The sequence below is a fragment of the Schistocerca serialis genome, chromosome 5 (assembly GCF_023864345.2).
Source record: "Schistocerca serialis cubense isolate TAMUIC-IGC-003099 chromosome 5, iqSchSeri2.2, whole genome shotgun sequence".
Taxonomy (NCBI): Eukaryota; Metazoa; Arthropoda; class Insecta; order Orthoptera; family Acrididae; genus Schistocerca; species Schistocerca serialis.
This window is the reverse complement of record NC_064642.1, coordinates 613,496,947-613,520,652: the sequence shown is the minus strand read 5'-3', so window position 1 is coordinate 613,520,652 and position 23,706 is coordinate 613,496,947. Positions and strand designations below refer to the sequence as shown.

At 43.3% G+C, this 23,706-nt stretch overlaps 1 protein-coding gene across 1 annotated transcript in view; it reads right to left on the bottom strand.

Moving 5' to 3' along the window:
* Positions 1–8,328: 8,328 nt before the first annotated feature.
* The window catches only part of LOC126482133 (solute carrier family 15 member 1-like), a 210,632-nt gene continuing 195,254 nt past the window's right edge, over positions 8,329–23,706 (bottom strand). The window contains exons 14-17 of the mRNA XM_050106110.1: positions 23,348–23,447; positions 23,044–23,169; positions 9,596–9,703; positions 8,329–8,627 (exon numbers count right to left, since the gene is read on the bottom strand). Coding sequence (XP_049962067.1) covers positions 8,436–8,627; positions 9,596–9,703; positions 23,044–23,169; positions 23,348–23,447 — 526 coding nt within the window. The 3' untranslated portion in view covers positions 8,329–8,435. The remainder of the gene's footprint in view (positions 8,628–9,595; positions 9,704–23,043; positions 23,170–23,347; positions 23,448–23,706) is intronic.

Sequence of the window (23,706 nt, the reverse complement as noted above, 5' to 3'; positions counted from 1 at the left end):
TTTTGAAAACGTAAGTGGTGTTATTGATGTATACTCTAACCAATCGGGACGTTAGGGTCAAGTTCAGAAGTTACTGACATGCAGAACAACTGCAGTTCGTCATGGAATGTACTATACAGGCCTTTCAAAGTTGGCCATAGAAAAGTAACGCCTCATAATCACGAACAGACGAAACAACTAATAGTCAACAGAGTTGATGAGCTCCGACTTCGTCAATATGCTTCTTAGACAGCACCACCACAGCTACAGCCTTGAGGAGTTCAAAGATCGTCGTGTCATGTTCGAACCCTGCGGAACACCCGTTGCGACTTATCTCCATAAAGATGACATGGCGGCCCTGGTTGTATTACTGGCACTTCGTAGCGGAATTTCTGCATTCTGTTGTTTTAAATAGGTCTAAACCGGGAATGTGCTGAACCACGCATCCTATAAAAACTTTCAGACCTGGACGTAGGCCCATATTATCTGCATCTGTATCTGCACAATTACTCGGCAAGCCACTGTAAAGTGCAATGTGGAAGGCACTTCGTAATAGTATTACCCACTATTTGTCTTACTTCATTCGTGTGTTAAGCGAGAGAAAATGCCTCTGTACACGTATTAATCTTCTCTTTCATCCCCATGATTCCTACGCAGGATATACGATGGTGGCACCATAATGGATGCACACCCTTCTCGAGCAGACGTTCCTCAACACAGTCTTGACTGATCCCACTAGATTGTCATCTGTTTCCAAAACTTAAACGCTTTCGAGGACTGAAGTCTGATAGTGATAAAGCAGTGCAAGCAGAGGTGGGTTGTGGTTCCGTCGACAAAGGCAAACATTCTACAGAGACAGTATCACAAAACTGGTCTCTCGTTGGAAGAAATGTTGAAACTTCTTTATTTAAATGAGTGTGGCTGTACTTAAGTTGCTGAATGACTGAGAAGATGAACCTTCTATGTTATCTGATTCTGAAACAGGTGAGTAAAACTGAACGTACTGAGCCTACTTTCTCTTTACTTTTTCTTATCATGTCAACACTGACCCACAATATTCTAGCGCAATGCAATCTGACTGCTCAAAAAAAAATTACAATCTGACTTCAAATAATTAAAACAAAAGATTGGCCCTGAAGAAGAAGCAATCCTGACAATAACCTATACATTTCATTAAGCACGTACCTCACAAAAATCTTCATTACGCGAAATACTGGAATACAGCGAGCGTCAATACTGCCAGCTAAATAAAAGATTCTAACTACTAAAGCCACTAACTATTAATAGGCATGTGGTTAGCAAAGGAAATATTTCGTTGCAAACCAAGTAATGTACTATTTACCTCAATAATGTGACATCCAGATCAAACACGAATATAAATCGTCATTGATATCCAGTACAAAGATATATAATCATGAATAATTTTCAATCTCCAAGTCGGATACTTCCAGATCGTTAGCCTACACTAAAACTTCAGACCTCTACCGCCCATCAACGCTAACTTCCCACATTTAACATCCATGACTGCTGGCTATTCACCTTCAACTGCCCAACAGTACTTCCATCACTGGGCTGGTGACTAACTTCCAACTGCCCAACACTACTGGCGATTAACTTCCAACGAGTCCAACCAGCCACAGAGTCTCTTACAGAGAAAGCACAGTCAGAGATCCAATGCAAAGCGCTAGACAGCGCTGCCAACACAGAAGCAGCCCACTTCACAATGTGTTCATCACCAGGTTGATTGTGTTTGGAAATAAATATGTAGAGATGAAGATGTAGAATATTAATAAGTTTGTTTTGTTTAACAAGCTTTAAGAGTTTTCATGTAAGAAATTCGGAGGCATTACAGGGGTGTACACCAAATTATGCGACACCTTGGGTCTAGTGTAGCAGGGGATACAACCCGTCGGCTTTGAACAATGACGTCACAAGTCGCCAGAGAGCATGTATTACAAAGATGAAACAGCTGAGGAGAATGTTGAGAAACAAAGGAATGTGAGAGAGATAAACTTTATTTCACATATGTAAGGGCCAGTAGTATTTTCACGTTAACGATATCGCGTGCTTGTATCTTAGTATTTCTCCGAAAAATACAATGGAAAGAAATGAATGAAATTACTAGCAAAGAGTACATCACGTTACATGTATGTCAGTTGTATCTCGAAAGTCTTTCGAACTGTATTGCGTAAGTGCAATACGGGATACAAGTTCAGCGTAGTCGATTTCTTAGTTTCAACTAGCATTGCTGTCGTGTTGTTCACTTGAACTATGTATCCCCTGCTTCACTAAACCGCAAATGAAACACCCGATACAAATTAAAAGCTCATTCGAAGTGTGTTGCTTAAGTACAGTCCGGAATACGAGTTTGTCGTAAGGCGATTTCTTCGTTTTCACTAGTATTACTGTCCTGGTCTTCACCTGAACGATGTATCCTCCGCTTCAGTAAACCCTAAGTGGAACACGGGATACAAATTGTAGATGTGCTGTTTATTTCGTCTCCGCTATTACTAACAGTCTTTTCTTACGTACATATCAGTATTATTAATGACAGAAGGACCTACGTATGTAATATATGTATACCAGACTTCCATTGACCTCGATATATGTACACTGGTAACGAATAGGTGGAAATACACGTACGTTACGTTTGCAACCTGTTTCATTTTATATGTTTTGATTGTTTATTTAATCTTTGCGTTTCACTTGTTGAAAGGGACCTACACATTGATCTTGTCAAAAGCCGAGAAGCGATTCTTCTTAGTGTTGTAGCTCCCTTCAGTAGGAGATAAGTGTTTTTTGGCTTTTTTTAAAAAAAATCTCACGAGATAGAATAAACTGATCCTAAGATACAGATGCTTCAGTAGCTGATAAGTGTTTTTTGGCTTTTTTTTTTTTTTAAATCTCACGAGATAGAATAAACTGATCCTACTTCATTAAGCAATCAATAAAAAAACTAAACTAAAACATAACAGCAAAAGCGAAAATGGTAAACTGAAAATAGAATAGATTACGAAGTCTTTTGCTGTTATGTTTTAGTTTAGTTTTTTTATTGATTGCTTAATGAAGTAGGATCAGTTTATTCTATCTCGTGAGATTTTTTTAAAAAAGCCAAAAAACACTTATCAGCTACTAAAGCATCTGTATCTTAGGATCAGTTTATTCTATCTCGTGAGATTTTTTTTTTTTTTTTTAAAGCCAAAAAACACTTATCAGCTACTGAAGCATATTGGTGGAATAAGAAAGTGAAATATGGCAAAATAGTGAAATATAGATAAATGATCGCTTTTAGATTCACATTCAATTATTTTAATGATAGCGCTTATTAGAACACAGAACTGCTTTATTATCTATGCCTCGAAGTGAAGACATTACTATCTATGACTAAGAAATGACATCATTGTTCAAAGCCGACGGGTTGTATCCCCTGCTTCACTAGACCCGACACCTTTCCTTCTCAGTCATTTTCGGTCGAAAAAATGCGGAATCTGTTGTGGACATTGTGGAATATTTCCGCTTCAGCGCCTATAGTTTCATGAAGTTTCGATAGATGACGCACTATAAACAGCCTTTAAAATTCTCTCTATAACAGAGGTGTGTTCCAAGCAGAGAGTTGTCACTGAGTTTCTTATGGCGGAAAACCAGGACGTCGCAGATATTCATAACCGCTTGCAGACTGTCTATGGAAACCTGCCAGTGAACAAAAGCACGATGAGCAGTTGGGCGAGGTGTTTATCATCATCGCAATAAGGTCGCGCAAACCTGTCGGATCTACCGCGTGCCGGCCGACCCCACACACCTGTGACTCCTGCAATGTTGGAACGTGCGGACACTCTCATTCGAAGTGATCGACAGATTACACTCAAACATCTCGCTGCTAAACTGGATGTCTCTGTTGACAGTGCCGACACCCAATTCAAGATACTCAAAGGTTTGTGCCCTCTGTATTCCTCGCCGCCCAACAGAACCCCACAAAGATCAACGAAGGGCCATCTGTGCGATGGGTTTATCACTTCGAACCAGAAACAACACGGCAATGGCTGGAGTGGCGCGGCGCCACACCGCCTCCACTCCGCACAGAAGGTTCAAAGCAGCTCCCTCAGCCTGTAAAGTAATGGCGACGGTCTTCTGGGATTATTCTGTTTAATGCCCTCCCTCACGGTGCAACGACCAACTCTGAAATGTATTATGCTAGCTTCAGGAAACTGAAGAAACTACGACAGCGTGTTCGTCGCCACAAACATGCAAACGAACATATCCTTCTCCATGACAACGCAAGGCCACACGCAAATCTGCACACACGACACACGAGAGCAACTCACAGGACTTCATTGGGCTGTCCTTCCTACTTCCATCGGTTTGGCCCAATGAAGAATTCGCTCCGCAGAAAACAGTACGTGGATGAGGCGATATTATTGATGCAACAGGACGTTGACTAGAAAAGGAAGAAATGAAGCTTTCAGTTTAACGTCCTGTCAGTATCGAGATCATTGAAGACGGAGCACAAGCTCGGATTGTGCCAAGGATAGGGAAGGACGTCGACCGTGACCTTTGAAGGGAATCATCCCGGAATTCGCCCGGAGTGATTTAGGGAAATCACGGAAAACCTAAATCTCGATGGCTGGACGTGAGTTTTAACTGTCGTCCTCTGGAATGTGAGTCCAGTGTACTAACAACTACACCACCTGGTGCCATAAGACTTTGGCTCCAACGTCGCCCACTAGAGTACTACCGTAAGGATAGACAGATCCTCCCAACAAGGGGCCGTAAGGCCATCGCACTGACTGAGATTATATTGAAAAAAAAAATTGTTTTGTATCCAAAAAAAGTGGGGAATAATGTGTTTTATTGAAATCCTGAGTAAAAAGCAACCTGCTTTCAGAAGGAAATACACTCCTGGAAATTGAAATAAGAACACCGTGAATTCATTGTCCCAGGAAGGGGAAACTTTATTGACACATTCCTGGGGTCAGATACATCACATGATCACACTGACAGAACCACAGGCACATAGACACAGGCAACAGAGCATGCACAATGTCGGCACTAGTACAGTGTATATCCACCTTTCGCAGCAATGCAGGCTGCTATTCTCCCATGGAGACGATCGTAGAGATGCTGGATGTAGTCCTGTGGAACGGCTTGCCATGCCATTTCCACCTGGCGCCTCAGTTGGACCAGCGTTCGTGCTGGACGTGCAGACCGCGTGAGACGACGCTTCATCCAGTCCCAAACATGCTCAATGGGGGACAGATACGGAGATCTTGCTGGCCAGGGTAGTTGACTTACACCTTCTAGAGCACGTTGGGTGGCACGGGATACATGCGGACGTGCATTGTCCTGTTGGAACAGCAAGTTCCCTTGCCGGTCTAGGAATGGTAGAACGATGGGTTCGATGACGGTTTGGATGTACCGTGCACTATTCAGTGTCCCCTCGACGATCACCAGTGGTGTACGGCCAGTGTAGGAGATCGCTCCCCACACCATGATGCCGGGTGTTGGCCCTGTGTGCCTCGGTCGTATGCAGTCCTGATTGTGGCGCTCACCTGCACGGCTCCAAGCACGCATACGACCATCATTGGCACCAAGGCAGAAGCGACTCTCATCGCTGAAGACGACACGTCTCCATTCGTCCCTCCATTCACGCCTGTCGCGACACCACTGGAGGCGGGCTGCACGATGTTGGGGCGTGAGCGGAAGACGGCCTAACGGTGTGCGGGACCGTAGCCCAGCTTCATGGAGACGGTTGCGAATGGTCCTCGCCGATACCCCAGGAGCAACAGTGTCCCTAATTTGCTGGGAAGTGGCGGTGCGGTCCCCTACGGCACTGCGTAGGATCCTACGGTCTTGGCGTGCATCCGTGCGTCGCTGCGGTCCGGTTCCAGGTCGACGGGCACGTGCACCTTGCGCCGACCACTGGCGACAACATCGATGTACTGTGGAGACCTCACGCCCCACGTGTTGAGCAATTCGGCGGTACGTCCACCCGGCCTCCCGCATGCCCACTATACGCCCTCGCTCAAAGTCCGTCAACTGCACATACGGTTCACGTCCACGCTGTCGCGAGATGCTACCAGTGTTAAAGACTGCGATGGAGCTCCGTATGCCACGGCAAACTGGCTGACACTGACGGCGGAGGTGCACAAATGCTGCGCAGCTAGCGCCATTCGACGGCCAACACCGCGGTTCCTGGTGTGTCCGCTGTGCCGTGCGTGTGATCATTGCTTGTACAGCCCTCTCGCAGTGTCCGGAGCAAGTATGGTGGGCCTGACACACCGGTGTCAATGTGTTCTTTTTTCCATTTCCAGGAGTGTATTCTAGAATACTGACCGCACCGACGCCTTGCATGCGATTTTCTTCATAGACGCACTATTTTTCCCGTGGTCCTTTCAACAAATCTAAGTCTTCCATTGACCTTACCAAATAATAACTTTACGTGATCGTTCCGTTTCATATCGCTTCTTAGTAATACCCATATACACCAGTGAACAGTCTGATAATCACTTTGTTTTCTCAGCCACAATCTTTCCGGCTGCGTTATCCAATGTCATCTCTCTCCTAATTTCATTACTCAGAATATGGTATACAAATTAAAAAACAGACAAAAAGCAAAATACCATAGGGACGAGAGTATGACGGTAGAAAAAGGAAGAGACAACCTCACTCATTTTCTTTTCTATTTCTTTTGCCTTAATCCCGTTCCTACACGGGGTCGGCGTGGTTATTATAGGATTTGGCGATGTTAAACTTGGTAGTGCCGTGGCATTGTCCATAAAGCGCGTTACCGAGAGGGGGACACTTTATGCCCACCCTCAAAAAAATTAAAAGGACACAATTCGTTAACTGTTGTTGAATTATATTAAGACTATACTTTTGAAAGAGACACTGATGTGTAATTAGGGTCCAGAACCTGAATACCTCTTAGCACACTCTTACCAATACCATCGTACTTTCGGCACAGTTTTCAACCCTCCCCTTCAATGCCCACTCGCAGCCAATGTCAGTAATTGTTTTGTATCTTAGTTCGTGGTGGCTACTGGATCAAAACGGTGTCTGTTATTTTGGACTCGTCAGTGCGGATGCACGCCAGGCTCGAATTCTTACGGGAATCGGCGAAATGCCGCGAGTAATGAGAATAATAAGCACTGGGTGCTACATTCGCAGTGTGTGAACGAATTGAAAATTTGGGTCTGACGGGAGGTGTGCAAGGGTAGCCCCAGAGTTTTGATGATCCCTGTATTTGGATGGCGCAGCGGTCAGTGCAGTTGCCTAGTAAGCAGAAGATCCGGGTTTGTATCCCGGTCCGGAGCAAATTTTTAATCTTCTCCACTGGTTTAAATCAATGCCCAAGCTCAGCCAATGTCTGCAATTCCTTGGCGTCACTTTCAATAAAGTTTACTTCCGACTTTATGAACACCACAAAAAAGCTTAAAAATACAAATTTCATTCATTGTTGTTGACTTTTACTCTCAACATACTTTTTAAAGAGACATTGGTGCGTAAGTAACGCCCTGAACCTGGAAGTATTGAATGCAACATTCATTGGGTGACATCTACTACTCAGACTTAAATTTTTGTTTTACGTTTAATTGAAAAATTTAATACGTAAATGGTATCTGGTAGAATAATTCATTATAACCAATAAATATTTCTTTCAAAATTTTAAAATATTAACAAACTGACCAGACTACAATATTTTCGAAAGGCAGCAGCATAAGATATCTCCACCTACCTGCTTCATTCTACGAGGGTTAATGTTAGAGGGCGATCGATTGCCTTTCCTGTCGCCACCCTTCCACTTCTCCCCCCCCCCCCCCCCTCTCAGCCCCCCCCCCCCTCCTTAAGGGACGGGAAGTGTGTACCCCAGCTGTCTGCCTGTATAGAGTTATTCCTGTGAGTTTGTGCGAACGTTTTGTAAATGTTTGCGATTCGTGTAGCTGAGGCAGGAGCTGGGTGCCAGCCAGATCTTCACCACGTCGGATGTGGGAAACCGCCTAAGAATCACATCCAGGATACGTCTGTAATCCACTGGGCGGATTCGATTTCTCTCTCTGCTTTTTTCTTCCCTCCCTACTCGGGCGGTGAAGATGTGACCTCAGTGGATGTTCTAAGTGCATCATGTTTGTTCCTTGAACGGTACCCTTGGAAGAACGTGTGAGAAAATTCCATTCGCAAATTTGGAGGATGGGGGTAACATGGTAGGCCATACAGAACAACTGTCAGATTCCTTAAATTAGAAAATAAATCTGTTATTTTGTTATTTGGATCAAAGCACATTTTGACAGATATTACTGAATTATAAAAATGTTGATGCAAGTTGCTTGTATTTACAGATGAGAGAATGTACAAAAGTCGATGAGAGGTTTCTACGTAACATGTAGATCTAAGTATTACGTGAGATATAGTTTTTACACAGATGATTATATGATATTATCTTTGCTGCATATAGAAATAAATTATTCTTCAGGCTTGAAATTCGGGTTCTCGAGTCCTTGTTCTTGTTTGACGCTGTTAACATCATCACTCTTTAAGTCTTCTTCGCTATCGTCGTCTTTTGGTTTTTCCACGTACTTGTACCCTCTCGCCATTAATCCAAATATTCCCATATCTACAATCATCAGGCCAGCAAACAGGAAGAACGTGTTAGCCTGCGTCAAAAACAACATCCAATCAATAAGAGAGATTACCCAATGTACACGTTAATACAAACATTTCTTTTAAATCCTACGAGGTTCAACGACACAACCTGCAAGAGAATACTGACAAACTGAGCACATAGACAGAGAAAAGTGGGCAGATGAAATAAAAGAAATAAGAGGTTAGTTGGCGCCATCGGCATCAGTGAGGAAGTTGCATTAGCAGCCCTCTAGGACCTGCCTGTCAAAGGCCCTCGATGAACAGTCCGATTCTGACATTTACAAGTAAATTAACATTAACGTCAACACATCTGAATACAACACGTTTCTAAATAATGACCATTGTGTGATTAAATTACAGTAAACCCAAACGAAATAAAAGTTGTCCATTTATAAAAATCAACAGTGCTGGATTCATTCAATCGTCATCTGGCTAATATTGGGGAATTCCTTCTAGTTTAGACACGAAACAAAAAACTTTTTTAAATCTATTTAATATTATTACACGATCCGTCAAATTCAATTCATTACAAGATGATTTTTGCAAAACGTTTCAATTTTTCTGAAAATGGCGCTTCTACTTACGTGCAAATACATTTTTCTTGTAATCGTTCTTTCAGTATTCTGTTCCTACTGTCAAGGATGTGACATTTGTTTCATATGAAGCTGACTGGTAGCACACAAACAGTAAGTGTTCGTTGCTACCCACATATTTTCGCCGTCGACGAGTTTCGAAAAACGTGGTTTTTCATCACATAGTGAAATCGAGAGTACTGGAAAAATTGTCTTCAAATGTTTATTTTCCTATCCAGTAATTTCTCTCTCTTAACTGAAAGGTATCCCTTGACTGGTTAGTGACAGAAATACATCTGTTATTTTCGTTCTGCTTTCCGAGAAAATGCCAGTGATCTAAGAAAACGTGTGACACATACTTCTAGATTCTTTAGTATTGTTTTTGTATTTCAGTTATTTTGCCTTACCTGGCTTTCAAAAATTTTTGCTCCTTCGATTATGATGACAATCAAGTTTCCAACAGCAACTGAGAGCAGCCAACCGGATGTTAGAAGAGATTTCATACTCGCTGGAGCCTGAAACACATGTTCAATTTTATCTCAATCAGCCGTCGTTGCGTGACAGTATATGACAAAAATATCAAGTAGGAAACACATCCCTGATGTCCTGTTTCCTTTTTAATATTAACATATTTCACAGAAAAAGGGATCATCATAACTTACATTACACCATACTGATTTAGTGTCAACGCTATAAAAATCAGCTACGATACCGGCAAAGATGACATCGCGGAGTGTCGCTGTTCATAACCAGGGACGATCAGAGCATCAATCTTCCTAAGCCACCATTGTCGCCCTACTTACTGAATTCCTCGACCGAAATGATTTCTGTCTTCCACCCACCATTAAAATTAATTACCCTCCTTAATTCGGCTGCAGATAATGTGAATAAACGTGTGACTCGATGCAGGCACCCGTTATTCCCTGGCACTACTGAAGACCCAAAGACCAAGGCTGGTTCAGAATGTATCAAATGTCAATAATTCTCATTTACTGCAGTGGCAAGATTGTACGAGGCGTGTTTTTTAAGTGCGTACCGTTTTGAAATTAAAAAAAGACGTGCTAAGATATCTCAATAATTTTATTTTTACGTGAAAGCCTGTACCTTAATCTACTTTTCCACATTATTCCGCCAATATTGAGGCACTTGGCATAACGTTGAACCAGTTTTTGAATACCGTCCTCATAGAAGTCTGCCGCCTGACTTGTTAACCACTGCATCACCACTCTTTTGACTTCGTTATTGCCTTGAAGACGCTGACAGCCCAGGTGTTTCTTCAAGTGCCGGAACAAATGGTAGTCACTGGGCGCAAGATCGGGGCTGCACGGAGGATGATCTAGAGTTTCCCAGACATTGGTCTGATTCGCCACATGCGGACGGGCATTGTCTTGCAGCAGAACGATGCCCTTGCTCAACTTCCATGGACTGTTGCTTTGATTCTGGTGAGACGTAGGCCACCCAGTTTCATCGCCCGTAACGATTTGGCTTAAGAAATCATCACCGTCGTTGTGGTACCGCTCAAGGAAAGTCAATGCACTGTCTAAACATTTGATTTTGAGCACATCCGTCAACATTTTCGGTACCCTGCGTGTGCACAATTTTCGGTAATTCAAGTGCTCGGTCACAATGCCATACAAAAGACTACGAGAAACATTAGGAAAGTCATCCCGCAAGGAGGAAATCGTAAAGCGTCTGTTTTCTCTCACTTTATTGTCCACTTCCTGTACCAAACTTTCATTAACGACCGAAGGACGCCCACTCCGTTGTTCATCGTGCACATTTGTGCGGCCATCTTTAAATGCTCTCACCCACTTTCTTACCATTCCATCACTCATAATGTTTTCTCCGTAAACTGCACAGATGTCACGATGAATATCGATCGCTTTTAGGCCTTTAGCACTAAGAAATCTTATAACAGCCCGTACTTCACAGTCGTCGGGACTCACGACTATCGGAGGCATCTTAAACACTCAGTACACAACGTAAACAAGGAAGAATCAGACTGTTATGGCGTCAGTGCGTAGATTTCATGTAAAAATAAAATTATTGAGATATCTTCGCACGTTTTTTTTTTAATTTCAAAACGGTACTTACTTAACAAAACACGCCTCGTATTCGCTCAGTATTCCCAGTTCCTGGTTTCCGCCGTAATTCACTCTACGAAGACGCACTACGAAAGAATTATCCGAATGGCTGGCCGGTGTGGCCGAGCGGTTCTAGGCGCTTCAGTCTGGAACCGCGCAATAGCTACGGTCACAGGTTCGAATCCTGCCTCGGGCATGGATGTGTGTGAGGTCCTTAGGTTAGTTAGATTTAAGCAGTTCTAAGTTCTAGGGGACTGATGATCTCAGATGTTAAGTCCCATAGTGCTCAGAGCCAGACAATTATCCGAATGGGACGGAAATCAGTAGATTCGATGTACGTGTGCAGTCAAACAAATGACTCAAGATTTCGGAAAAATTGGATGATTTATTGAAGATAATGAGCTTCATAAACTGAGCAAGTCAATAGCACGTTGGTGCACCTCTGTCTCTTATGCAAGCTGTTACTGGGCTTGGCATTGATTGATAGAGTTGTTGGATGCCTTCCTGACGGATGTCGTGCAAAATTCTGTCCAATTGGTGCGTTAGATTGTCGAAATCCAAAGCTGTTGGGTGTCCTTGCCCACAATGCTTCAAACGTTCTCGACTGGGGAGAGATCCGGCGACCTCGTTGGCCTAGGATTTGGCAAGCACGAAGACAAGCAGTAGAAACTCTCGCCGTATGTGCCCGGGCATTATCTTGCTGAAATGTAAGCCCAGGATGGCTTGCATGATGGCCAAGAAAACGGGTCGTAGAGTATCTTCGACGTACCGCTGTGTTGTAAGGCTGCCGCATATGACAACCAAAGGGATCCTGCTATGAAAAGAAATGGCATCCCCCAGTATCACTCCCGGTTGTCGGGGCGGTATGGCAGGCGATAGTCAGGTTGGTATACCATCACTGTCCGGGGCGTCTCCAGACACACGTTCGGCGAGAAATCTCATTGACTGGAGTAGACTTGTCAGTGATGAGACCCGCTTCGAACTGAGCCTCAATGACCAGCGAAGAAGTGCCTGGAGATGCCTCAGACAGCTGTTGGATACCGACCTGACTCTCGCCTGCCATACGGTCCGCCAACCAGGAGTGATGGTCTGGGGTGCCGTTTCATTTCATAGCAGAACCACTTTTACTGTCATCCACGGCACCCATACAGCACAGCGATGCGCGCCGGTATTCTACGACCCGTTTTGTTGCCCTCCGCGGCAAGCCACCAAAATGGTTCAAATGGCTCTGAGCACTATGGGACCTAACATCTGAGGTCATCAGTCCCCTAGAACGTAGAACTACGTAAACCTAACACACACATCCACGCCTGAGGCAGGATTCGAACCTGCGACCGTAGCGGTCACGCGGTTCCTGACTGAAGCGCCTAGAACCGCTCGGCCACTCCGGCCGGCGGCAAGCCACCCTGTACTTACGTTTCAGCAAGATAATGCCCACCTGCACACGGCGAGAGTTTCTGATGCTTATCTTCGGGCCTGCCAAATCCTATCTTGGCCACCGAAGTCGCCGGATATCTCACCTACTAAGAACGTTTGGGGCATTATGGACAGCGCCCGCCAACCAGCTCGGCATTTTGATGATCTAACGCGCCATACTATCAATCAATGTTATGCTGAATTAGTACTTGCATTAGGGGATAGAGGTGGACCAAAGTGCTATTGAATTGCCCAATTTGTGAAGCTCTGAAATTACACTATTTTTGTAAACGAGCAGTTTTCATTCTGCATGCGTGAAAATTTTACAATGTGTAGATACATCCTTCGCGCTTGTTTTCAAACTTAGTTCAACCTGTTCCCGTGAGTGGCGCCGTCACAGCATGTCTTCAAGATGGCTGGTACACTTGACATCCGTCAGAAGCAACGTGCTGTCATAGAATTCCTGTGCTGTGAAAACGAGACAGTGGAAAACATCCACAAGAGATTGAAAAAGGTGTATGGAGATGCTGCTGTCGATCGCAGTACAGTTAGTCGGTGGGCAAGCAGGTTACGTGATGAAAGCGGGAACAGCAGTATTGAGGACTGTCCTCGGAGCACAGGCCTCGTACTGCACACACTCCAGACAATGTGCAGAGAGTTAACGAATTGGTGACTGCTGACAGATGCACATCTGACGACACTGAAGAAACTTCAAGCTCGACTGAGTCGTGTTCGACCACATCGGCAAAAGCAGGATGTTTTGCTGTTGCACGACAATGCGTGGCCACATGTCAGTCAAAAAACCATGGAAGCGATCACAAAACTCGGATGGAAAACAATGAAACACCCGCCTTACAGTCCTGACCTGGCTCCATGTGACTATCATCTCTTTGGGAAACTGAAAGACTCTCTTCGTGGAACAAGGTTTGAAGATGATTACTCTATTGTGTATGCTGCCAAACAGTGGCTCCAACAGGTTGGTCCAAAATTTTACCGTGCGGGTATACAGGCGCTGGTTCCAAGATGGCGTAAGGCAGTTGAGAGGGATGGAAATTATGTGGAGAAATGAAAATATTGTTCCTAAAGATGTATCTACACACTGTAAAACTTTCAAACATGTAGAATAAAAGATGGATTTTAAAAAAATAGTGTGCATTTCTTTTGGAGTGACCCTTGTTTGTCTGTATGTGTACATCACGTCTATCGATTTCCATCCCATTCGGATAATTCCTTCGTGATGCGTCGATCTTTCTTTTTTTAGAGTGCATTATCAATAGAAATGCAATAGGCAGATTCCTATAAGCCACGACTGTGATTATTAGTACACAACAGTTTCCAAAACAGGTTTTTCGATAAATTCTTTCTGTGGCACATGTGTTGGCCTTTTAGTCGGAAGGCTGCAGCTGGTTTGGCGCAGCTGTCCACGGTTGTCAAATCTGTGCAAGTCTCTTCATCTCTGTGTTACTAACTGCAACCTACATCCATTTGAAACTGACTACTGTGGCGAAGGTTTGGTTCCCCTTCCTAATTTTACATTCTATACCTCCTTTTTTTCCCAAATTGACAATTCCTTGCTGCCTCAGGATGTGTCCTTTTAACCGAGCCCTTCTTAGAGTCACGTTGCGCCAACACCCCAAAACGATTCAATACTTACTCGATCTGCCCATACTTCAGTAGCACCTCAGCCGGTCGATGTGACCGAGCGGTTCTAGGCGCTTCAGTCGGGAACCGCGCTGCTGCTACAGTTACAGGTTCGAATCCTGCCGTGGGCACGGATCTGTGTGATGTCCTTAGGTTAGTTAGGTTTAATTAGTTCTAAGTCTAGGGGACTGATGACCTCAGATGTTAAGTCCCATAATGCTTAGAGCCATTTGAACCATTTGGTTTCAATAACACCACATTTCAAAAGCTTCTGTTCGTTCCTTGTTTTTACTGTTTGTCGACCCCGTTTAGCTGCTCACATAACGTTACACTTCAGACAAATACTTCCAGAAAACACTTTGTAACATTTACATTGACTTTCTATGTAACGTATTTCCGTTTTTCAGAAACGGTTTTCTTGCTACTTAGTCTGTATTATATCTTCGTTATTTCGGTCAGCGTTGGTTCTTTTTCCGCCCAAATAGCAAAAAACTCTACTACGTTAAGTGTCTTATTCCCCTAAACTCGGAGGGTATTTCAGTAATATTACACACACATAACACACTGAGGTGACAGAAGCCACGACATAGCGATATGCACATATGCGGATGGTGGTAGTATCGCGTACACAATGTGTAAAAGGGCAATGCATTGGCGGAGCTGTCATTTGTACTCAGGTCTTTCATATGGAAAGCTTTCTGACCTGACTGTGGCTGCATAACGGGAAGTAATAGACTTTGAACAAGGAACGGTAGTTGGAACTAACTAGATGTATGGGACATTTCATTTCGGAAATCGTTAGGAAATTCAATATCCCGAGATCAACAGTCAAGGGTATGCCGAGAATACCAAATTTCGGGCATTACGTCTCACCTCAGACAACGCAGACTTCACTTAACGACCGAGAGCAGTGGCTTTCGCATAGAGTTGTCAGTGTTAACAGACAAGCAACACAGCGCGAAATAACCGCAGAAATCAATGTGGAGCCTACGACGAACGTATCCGGTAGGATAGTACAGTGAAATTTGTCGTTAATGGGCTGTGGCAGCAGACGACCGACGCTACTGCCTTTGCTAACAACACGGCATCACCTGCAGTGCCTCTCCTGGATTCGTGACCATATGGGTTGGGCCAAAGACGACTGGAAAACCGCAGAATGGTTAGATGAGTCCCAATTTCAGTTGGTAAGAGCTGATGATAGATGTCGAGTGACACAACGAAGCTAAGGACCCAAGTTGTCAACAAGGCACTGTGCAAGCTGGTGGTAGCTTCGTGATAGTGCAGTCTGTGTTTACATGGAACAGACAGAATCCTCTGATCCAACTGAACCGATCAATGACTCAAAATGGTATGTTCGGCTACCTGGAGATCATACAACGATGGCATTTTTCTAGCTGACACTACGGCATGTTATCAGGTCACACTTGTTCGCGACAGGTTTGAAGAATATTCCGGACAATTCGAGTGAATGATTTGGCCAGCCAGATCACCAGACATAAATCTCATCGAACATTTGTGGGACGCAATCGAGAGTTCAGTTCGTGCACAAAATCCTGCATCGGAAACACTTTCGCAATTATGGACCTCTGTAGGAACAGTATGGTTCTATAATTCTGCAGGGGACTTCGAACGACTTGTTGAGTCCATGCCACGTCGAGTTGATGCGATACGCCGGGCAAAAGTAAGTCCGACAAGATATTAGGAGATAAATTGTGACTTTTGTCACCTCAGTGTATAGCGAATGCAAGGAACTGAAAGATTTATAAGTGTTATTTAACAACATTATCAAGTGTGTTCGATTAACATTTACGTAAAGATAACATATAGAGTTATAGTTAACGATGGTGTATCTGGTCTAAGAAAGTATCTTTGAAGAACAGCATTCTGTTAGCCGATTTTTCTTTCGGAAATGTGCAATCGTCACAAAGATTCTCACGTAAGAAACAGTGCAGCAGTAGTTGTTTCCACTGTGCGAGTTGTTGCTCGTGGGTGTAAAAGTGGCTCCCAAAGCATAACCGACGAGCTTGTAAGAACAGTTGAACAGAATCGGTAGTGTCTTGTAAAAAGGTTACATCATGAACATCAACAAAACTAAAATAAAGGAAATGGAATGTAGTCGAATTAAAACAGGCGATTCTGAGGGAATTAGATCAGGAAAGGAGATACTAAAAGCAGTTTCTTCTATTTCGGCGGCAAAATAACTGATGATGGCTGAAATAAAGAGGATATGAAGTATAAATCGGCAATAGCAAGAAAAGGATGCTTAAAATGGAGGGTTTAATATTATCCAACATAAATACAATTGTTACCAACCTTAGAGTGTAGCCTTGTATGGAAGTGAAGCGTGGGCTGTAAACGGTGGAGACAAGAAGAGAATATAAGACTTTAGAATGTCCTACGAACTAAACTTGACGATTTGATGGGTAGATCGAAAACTAATGAGGTGCTGCTGAATCGAATTGAGAGACAAAAAGTTATGGCTTTACTAAAAGAAGGGAACGGTTAATAGGACATGTGGTGAGACATCAAGGAATCGTCAATTTGGGAAGTGTGGAGGGTGAAAATTGTATAGGATGACCTAGGTATGAATACCGTAGGCAGATTCAGATGGCTGTAAAGTTGCGGTAACTACTCTGAGGTGAAGAGGCTTTCATAGGATAGGCTAGAACCGAAGATCTACATGAAATCTGTCTCTGGACTGAATACCCCAACAACAATATCAACAGGGTTATGCACGCAGAACTGTGCAATGCACAAATCAATTTTGGATCACCTCGGTTCCCGGAACTCCTGTAGATAGACGTTGACTGTGGATATTGTATCACAGATACAGCTCCTTTGACTGTTCAGAGATGTCACTAAACCCACCCCTAGATGTAAACAACCATGCATGAGCAGCGCCTATTAGACGGAGGGGGACCGACAGCCGATCAGTTCCAGTCATACCGTCGGGGAGGAGGTACACGGCTCACGTTGTCTGCAGTTCAACCAAGCCTACACGGTCAACACCGCGGTTCGATCGCGTCCGCATTGTTACTTTGTGCCAGGAAGGGCTCTCAACAAGGGAAGTGTCCTGGCGTCTCGGAGTGAACCAAAACGATGTTGTTCGGACATGGAAGAGATAAGGAGAGACAGGAACTGTCGATGACATGCCTCGCTCAGGCTGCCCAAGGGCTACTACTGCAGTGGATGACCGCTACCTACGGATTATGGCTCGAAGGAACCCTGACAGCAACGCCACCATGTTGAATAATGCCTTTCGTGCAGCCACAGGACGTCGTGTTATGACTCAAACTGTGCGTAATAAGCTGCATGATGCACAACTTCACTCCCAACGTCCATGGCAAGGTCCATCTTTGAAACCACGACACCATGCAGTGCGGTACAGATGTGCCCAACAACATGCCGAATGGACCGCTCAGGCTTGGCATCACCCTCTCTTCACCGATAAGTGTCGCATATGTCTTCAAACAGACAATCGTCGGAGACTTGTTTGGAGGCAACCCGGTCAGGCTGAACGCCTTAGACACATTGTACAGCGAGTGCATCAAGGTGGAGGTTCCCTGGTATTTTGGGGTGGCATTATTTGGGGCCGACGTACGCCGCTGGTGGTCACGGAAGGCGCCATAACGGCTGTACGATACGTGAATGCCATCCTCCGACCGATAGTGCAATCATATCGGCGGCATACTGGCGAGGCATTCGTCTTCATGAACGACAATTCGCGGCCCCATCGTGAACATCTTGTGAATGACTTTGTTCAGGATAACGACATCGTTCGACTAGACTGGTCAGCATGTTCTCCAGACATGAACCCTATCGAACATGCCTGGGATCGATTGAAAAGGTCTGTTTATGGACGACGTGACCCACCAACCACTCTGAGGGATCTACGCCGAATCACCTTTGAGAAGTGGGACAATCTGGACCAACAGTGCCTTGATGAACTCGTGGATAGTATTCCATGACGAATACAGGTATGCAGCAATGCAAGAGGACTTGCTACTGGGTATTAGAGGTACCGGTGTGTACAGCAATCTGGACCACCAACTCTGAAGGTCTCACTGTGTGGTGGTACAACATGCAATGTGTTGTTTTCATGAGCAATAAAAAGGGCGAAAATGATGTTTATGTTGATCTCTATTCCAATTTTCTGTACAGGTTCCGGAAATCTCGGAACCGAGGCGATGCAAAACTTTTTTTGATGTGAGTATTAAAGGCGTCCAGTAATTTGCAGTTATCTCTACGTCAGTAACCACCTTCCAAGAATGAAGCCAATAAAAATTGTTAAATGAAAGAATTATTTTGTTTTGCAGTTTTCTCGTTTTTACGAGAAATAATACTTTTCTAGGCCATGTGGGTGATGTTAAGCTGCAGCATGGATGATTCAGATCGTTATGGCATCTTTCAAGACAACTCTCCCGCACATCTCCTTTCCGGGAATGGGCCAAGAGTATTCAGTCTGAACTTTTATATTTCCAAATGACTGCAAACTGACAGTAATACACAGAATAAACTGCTTAAGTCAGTGGAATATTTCAGATGCATACTGTATGAAGACAACGAAAGCTCATCGAACGTATAGTGGTTGGACAGTAGATTATTACTGAAACTTAAGTCTAAGTTCGGATTGTTGCTATGTTACATGGTAGTAGGTAAGTGGTCATGCTTCTGTAATATGACTTTGTAGATAATAATAGTAATAATAATAATAATAGTAATAGTAATAATATACGGCTCAACGGGCTGGTGCAAGTCTTTCAGTTGGACGTCGCTTTGGTGACTTGCGTGATCCACCAGAATCCGGTATTCATAGGCTGTCATCCATTCAAATACTAACCGCGTCAAACGTTGAGCAGCTTCGGTGATCAGGCAAGAACCATTGGAGCCAACCCAGCAAGGCGGTCGCCTATTCTATAGTTTAATTCTTAAAATGTATATATTTAGCGTAAAGGTCGAATATGGTGCAACATGTTGACTACTGCACTGCAACTGCATCTCGTACTCTTCGCCAATGGACTCGGGACACTTAGTTGCAGCTAGGTGTAATCATCGAGCTAGGCCTGTCACTACATGTTCTGTAACCTATCATTTCCTGTCCACCTGTGTGTGTTAGCCCCTTTTTCATTTTGTATCATCTTTGCCTAGTTTCCGCTCATAGGAGGAAGGGGGTTTTTGTTCGGCTAAAGATGATGGGCCTGTATTTCCCTAATCCTGCTAAACAATGTCGGCTGGAGCCTACATGGAGGACGAAGCGAGAAATTTTACCATGACGGCGATTGCGGAAAGTGTTCTTAACGTCCTGCCAGGTTGGTTGGTTGGTTGTTTGGGGGAAGAGACCAAACAGCGAGGTCATCGGTCTCATCGGATTAGGAAAGGATGGGGAAGGAAGTCGGCCGTGCCCTCTCAAAGGAACCATCCAGGCATTTACCTGGAGAGATTTTAGGGAAATCACGAAAAACCTAAATCAGGATGGCCGGACGCGGGATTGAACCGTCGTCCTTCCGAATGCGAGTCCAATGTGCTAACCACTGAGCCACCTCGCTCGGTCCCTGCCAGGGGCACAACCTAACAGAAATGCTGCATGCAGGAGCAGCGGAATGGCTGATAAAAATGCCTACTGTTTGTTCTAGTTTGCTGATTGGCTGAAAGGCCTACATTTTAAACAGGTTCGTGAAGAGGTTGGGAGCTCACGAAACTGCGGCAGTCGACTGGCCGTGTGCTCTCTGCGCCGCAGACGGTATTTTCAAGGCGTATTCTGGAAGTCTCGGTTTCGTGATCTATCGTGATCAACCAGGGACTGAGTGTGACACAGAAGACTGCGAATATCCGTAGTGCGTTCTCGCGCATGGGCAGCGATTTCTCGTTAGGCATTTTCCGTCTGTGCTTTGTGAATAATGAGGAGTAATGAGTGTGGACTGATGCGGTAAGATAAGAGCTCTGTGGAAATGTGGATATTTTAGCTAGCTGGAAGTGTCGAAGTGGTAGTTAGATAAAAAGTGACTGCCTTGGCTAGGGCTGTTCGATGCTAATAAACATCATGTGTATTAGTGCAAATCTGACAGTGATGATTTTGAGTGACCTCTTCCCCATCGATACTGAACTGTGTTCCGCTTTGGTGGTCAGGTAATTAGCAGCAGTAACTGCTAATAGTCAACTGAATGTGACTTACTGAACAGTTAGCGGTGAACCTTTCCAATCCGATGCTCAGATCCAAGAATCTTACCTGAAAGCACTTAGATAGCAACTGGGTTATTCAATTATTCGCTTTGGAGATGAGAGAGTTTAACCATATCTCACGGGTTGAAGGAAGTCTGGCAACCCTTATTTAATCTGATTGGATAGTAAGGCACAGTAGACAATTAATCCGCGTCCGCCAAGAACTTTTCAGGTTAAATCCGTGGAGCAGTACGTCCCACCCTTGGTCTGACGCCCCGCACACAACCAGCAGTGCTTGGACCCTGGCCACAACCGGGACGCCACAGAAGCTTCGAGAATGGACAAAAGGAACGTTCCGGTTCTTTATCTGCTTTAGGCAGCATACTGGTACAACAATGATTTCAGACAACTTATTAGTTAAAACCAAAATGTCCGCAGGGGGTATAGTCAGTGAATAAAAAGTTATTTATCTGCAGATGTCTTCCGTCGCTCAACTTTTTATTAATTTATTCGTTTATTTTTCATTTTATTTGTATGCAGATGTTTTCTCTCGCCCAACTTTTTATTCATTGACTATCCACCTTAAGGGCACTAGGGTTTTAACTAAGAAGGTTGGGCCCCCATAATCTTCGGCATGTTGTTTACCTTGTTTTAATGCTTATATGCACCTGATGGTGTGGTTAGACGCTACGAAACAGGTGGCGCCTTAATAAAATTGGTTGAAAGTGCAGCAAAATTCTGGCTACAAAATTCATTGCTTTTCCCTCTACAGTTAGAAAATGTTTGGATACGGCATTGGTAATACTGTAAGTAAGCTATTTGTATGTTGGCAGCACTGTAGACTATGTTAATATCGCTGACAGCGCTCTGCGCCCTCGGCAAGAGATTCTGTGGTTGGACGGACTAGCAGTTAGCGTGTGGATAGGGAAGTCTATGGACATCATATTCTTAGTGGAGACTCTGTGTTGGTAGGACATGCATTGTAAAGTGAGATGAAATGATGTGTTTATAAGAAAATACGCAAGGAAATGTATGAGGGTGGATGTATGGTTGATAATTCTTGGGTATTGGAAGTACTCACAACTATATAATTATTAGAACTAAAATGAGGTAAAATTTTCTAAATACGTTGTTTGCTCTTCAACGAAATCTTTCTTTTAGCTAACCATATGCCTCCTGTTAGTTAGAGTCTATAGTGGCTAGAATCTTTGTATTTATCTGTCTGTTGTTGCTACTTGCTATAACTGTTTAGTTCGCTTTATGACGATTTTCCGTGAGGTAAGTGACTTATGAAAAAGTAGGGGGTTTCCACTTCGGGATGCGTGATTTAAATGAGTTTAGGCAATTAACAGAGTTGGTGGTAGTTTCATATTTCTTTAATTTAATATTTTTTGGATTAGTATTATTGTTAGGTTTTCTTGCAATTCAGAGCCATTATTTTGTGTTAATTATTGGAAGTCGTGTTGTCAATGTATAGCAGTCAGATGGCGTTGGGCTTGTATATTGTGGGTAATAAATGAATTCTTTAAGTTTAAGTTGTCTTTGTCAGTGAAAATTCTGTAGGTCAGTTTAAAAAAAACAAAACTAAAGAGTTACTTTCAATACGTACCAGTATGACCCAGTTTCAATCTCATTATCGGTCTGGTAATGTCGTAATACGTTTTCTGGAAACTACGTACTTTCGAAAGATGTTAATGAAACCATTATACAGAGGTCTTCTTCCATACTAGAGACAAATTTTGATGTTTGTGTTATCAGATTTTAAAGGTTGATCATACTTTACTACAGAATCTAATGTTTTCACTTTAGCAGATTGTTCAAAGAAGGTGTTATTTAGACACATTACTACTGTGTATCGAACCGGCAACAGAGGGTAGGCCTTTTTTCTTTTTCCCGGGCAACATTGTCACGCAAACTCACTTCATGGTTCGGGACCTTATTTTCCGAAAATTGTAGAACCTCACTTTTTTCTTGAGAAAAATTGGAATTTTTATTGCGAGACGAAATATGTTTTGTCAAAATTTCGGGATAGGATTTCTTTTTCACTCCTCTAGAACAATTTCTGACCGCGCAATTTTAAATTATTTTGGAAGACGCAACAGGAATTTTAACTTTTAAATTTCTTTGCAAGTAGTAATCCTTTTCTTAACGTTCCACAGGTTGTCTGTTGCCACATTAGACTGAATGAGAGCTTCCCAGCTGGGCCATACATACTCGTGACGAACTGTGCGTTGTAATACTGTTCCAGAATGCAAATCCCAATCACTTTCCTCATGCGGTACTATTCATTCCATCTATTAGGTCAAGTCGTCTAGATCAACCTGTAATGACGTATCGTCGAATACAGGAGAAGATGATGAGTATCCCCCAAAACGGTTCCAGGATTTGTGTAGTCGGATCCTTCTGTAAGTACTCGCGCCCAGCAAGTGAATCACTCTTTCCTTTCATTTTCAAAATCCAAGACGTGTTAGGTTTAAAGCCCAAGAAACAATCTGCAACTAATTATTCACAGATCTAAAAAATACCTCTCTAGTAGCAACATGTGGTATTTTTACCTGAGAATATGAAAATTCAAGTCCAGTAATGGAGAACATAACTTCCCCGGCTGTTATTACGACGTACTGTGGGACCAGCCATAACATATGTACCGAGTTTGGAGATGTCACTGTGTACAACTGATGCTGAAAGAGAAGTAGAAATGAGTAAAAGATACAAAAATTATGTGTTAAGTATAAGGTATATAAAAAAGCCTATTCTAAACTCAAAAGTAATTTTAATTTTAGTTTGAAATAATAGTTATCTTTTAAATTATCTGCTAAGGCAATGGTTGTTTTCTACGTTCGAAAGAAAATTACTTACATTTGTACTTTCTGCTGTTTTAACCAGTACATAGTTGTAAACGCCTCCAAACTTTAACTGCACGCTGTCTACTTTGTTGTTGTCCAGATACACGTCATAACTGAAAAAAACAATCAGTGCATGTTCCCAGATTAGACATTTGTTACAATACTGAAAGCATTACACAAGGAAGCTAAGCGTAGCAATGCCTGACAGCATGTCCTTACGAGTAATTGAGTGTGGCATTCCACTTAGTCTACATTTAAACGTAAATAAATAAAATAATTGAATTTATATGTATAATTATTTGTTGTTAGCGTATACGATACACCAAATGCCACCATAACTTAATCAGAATTCTTGTGGAAGTTGAACCTGAG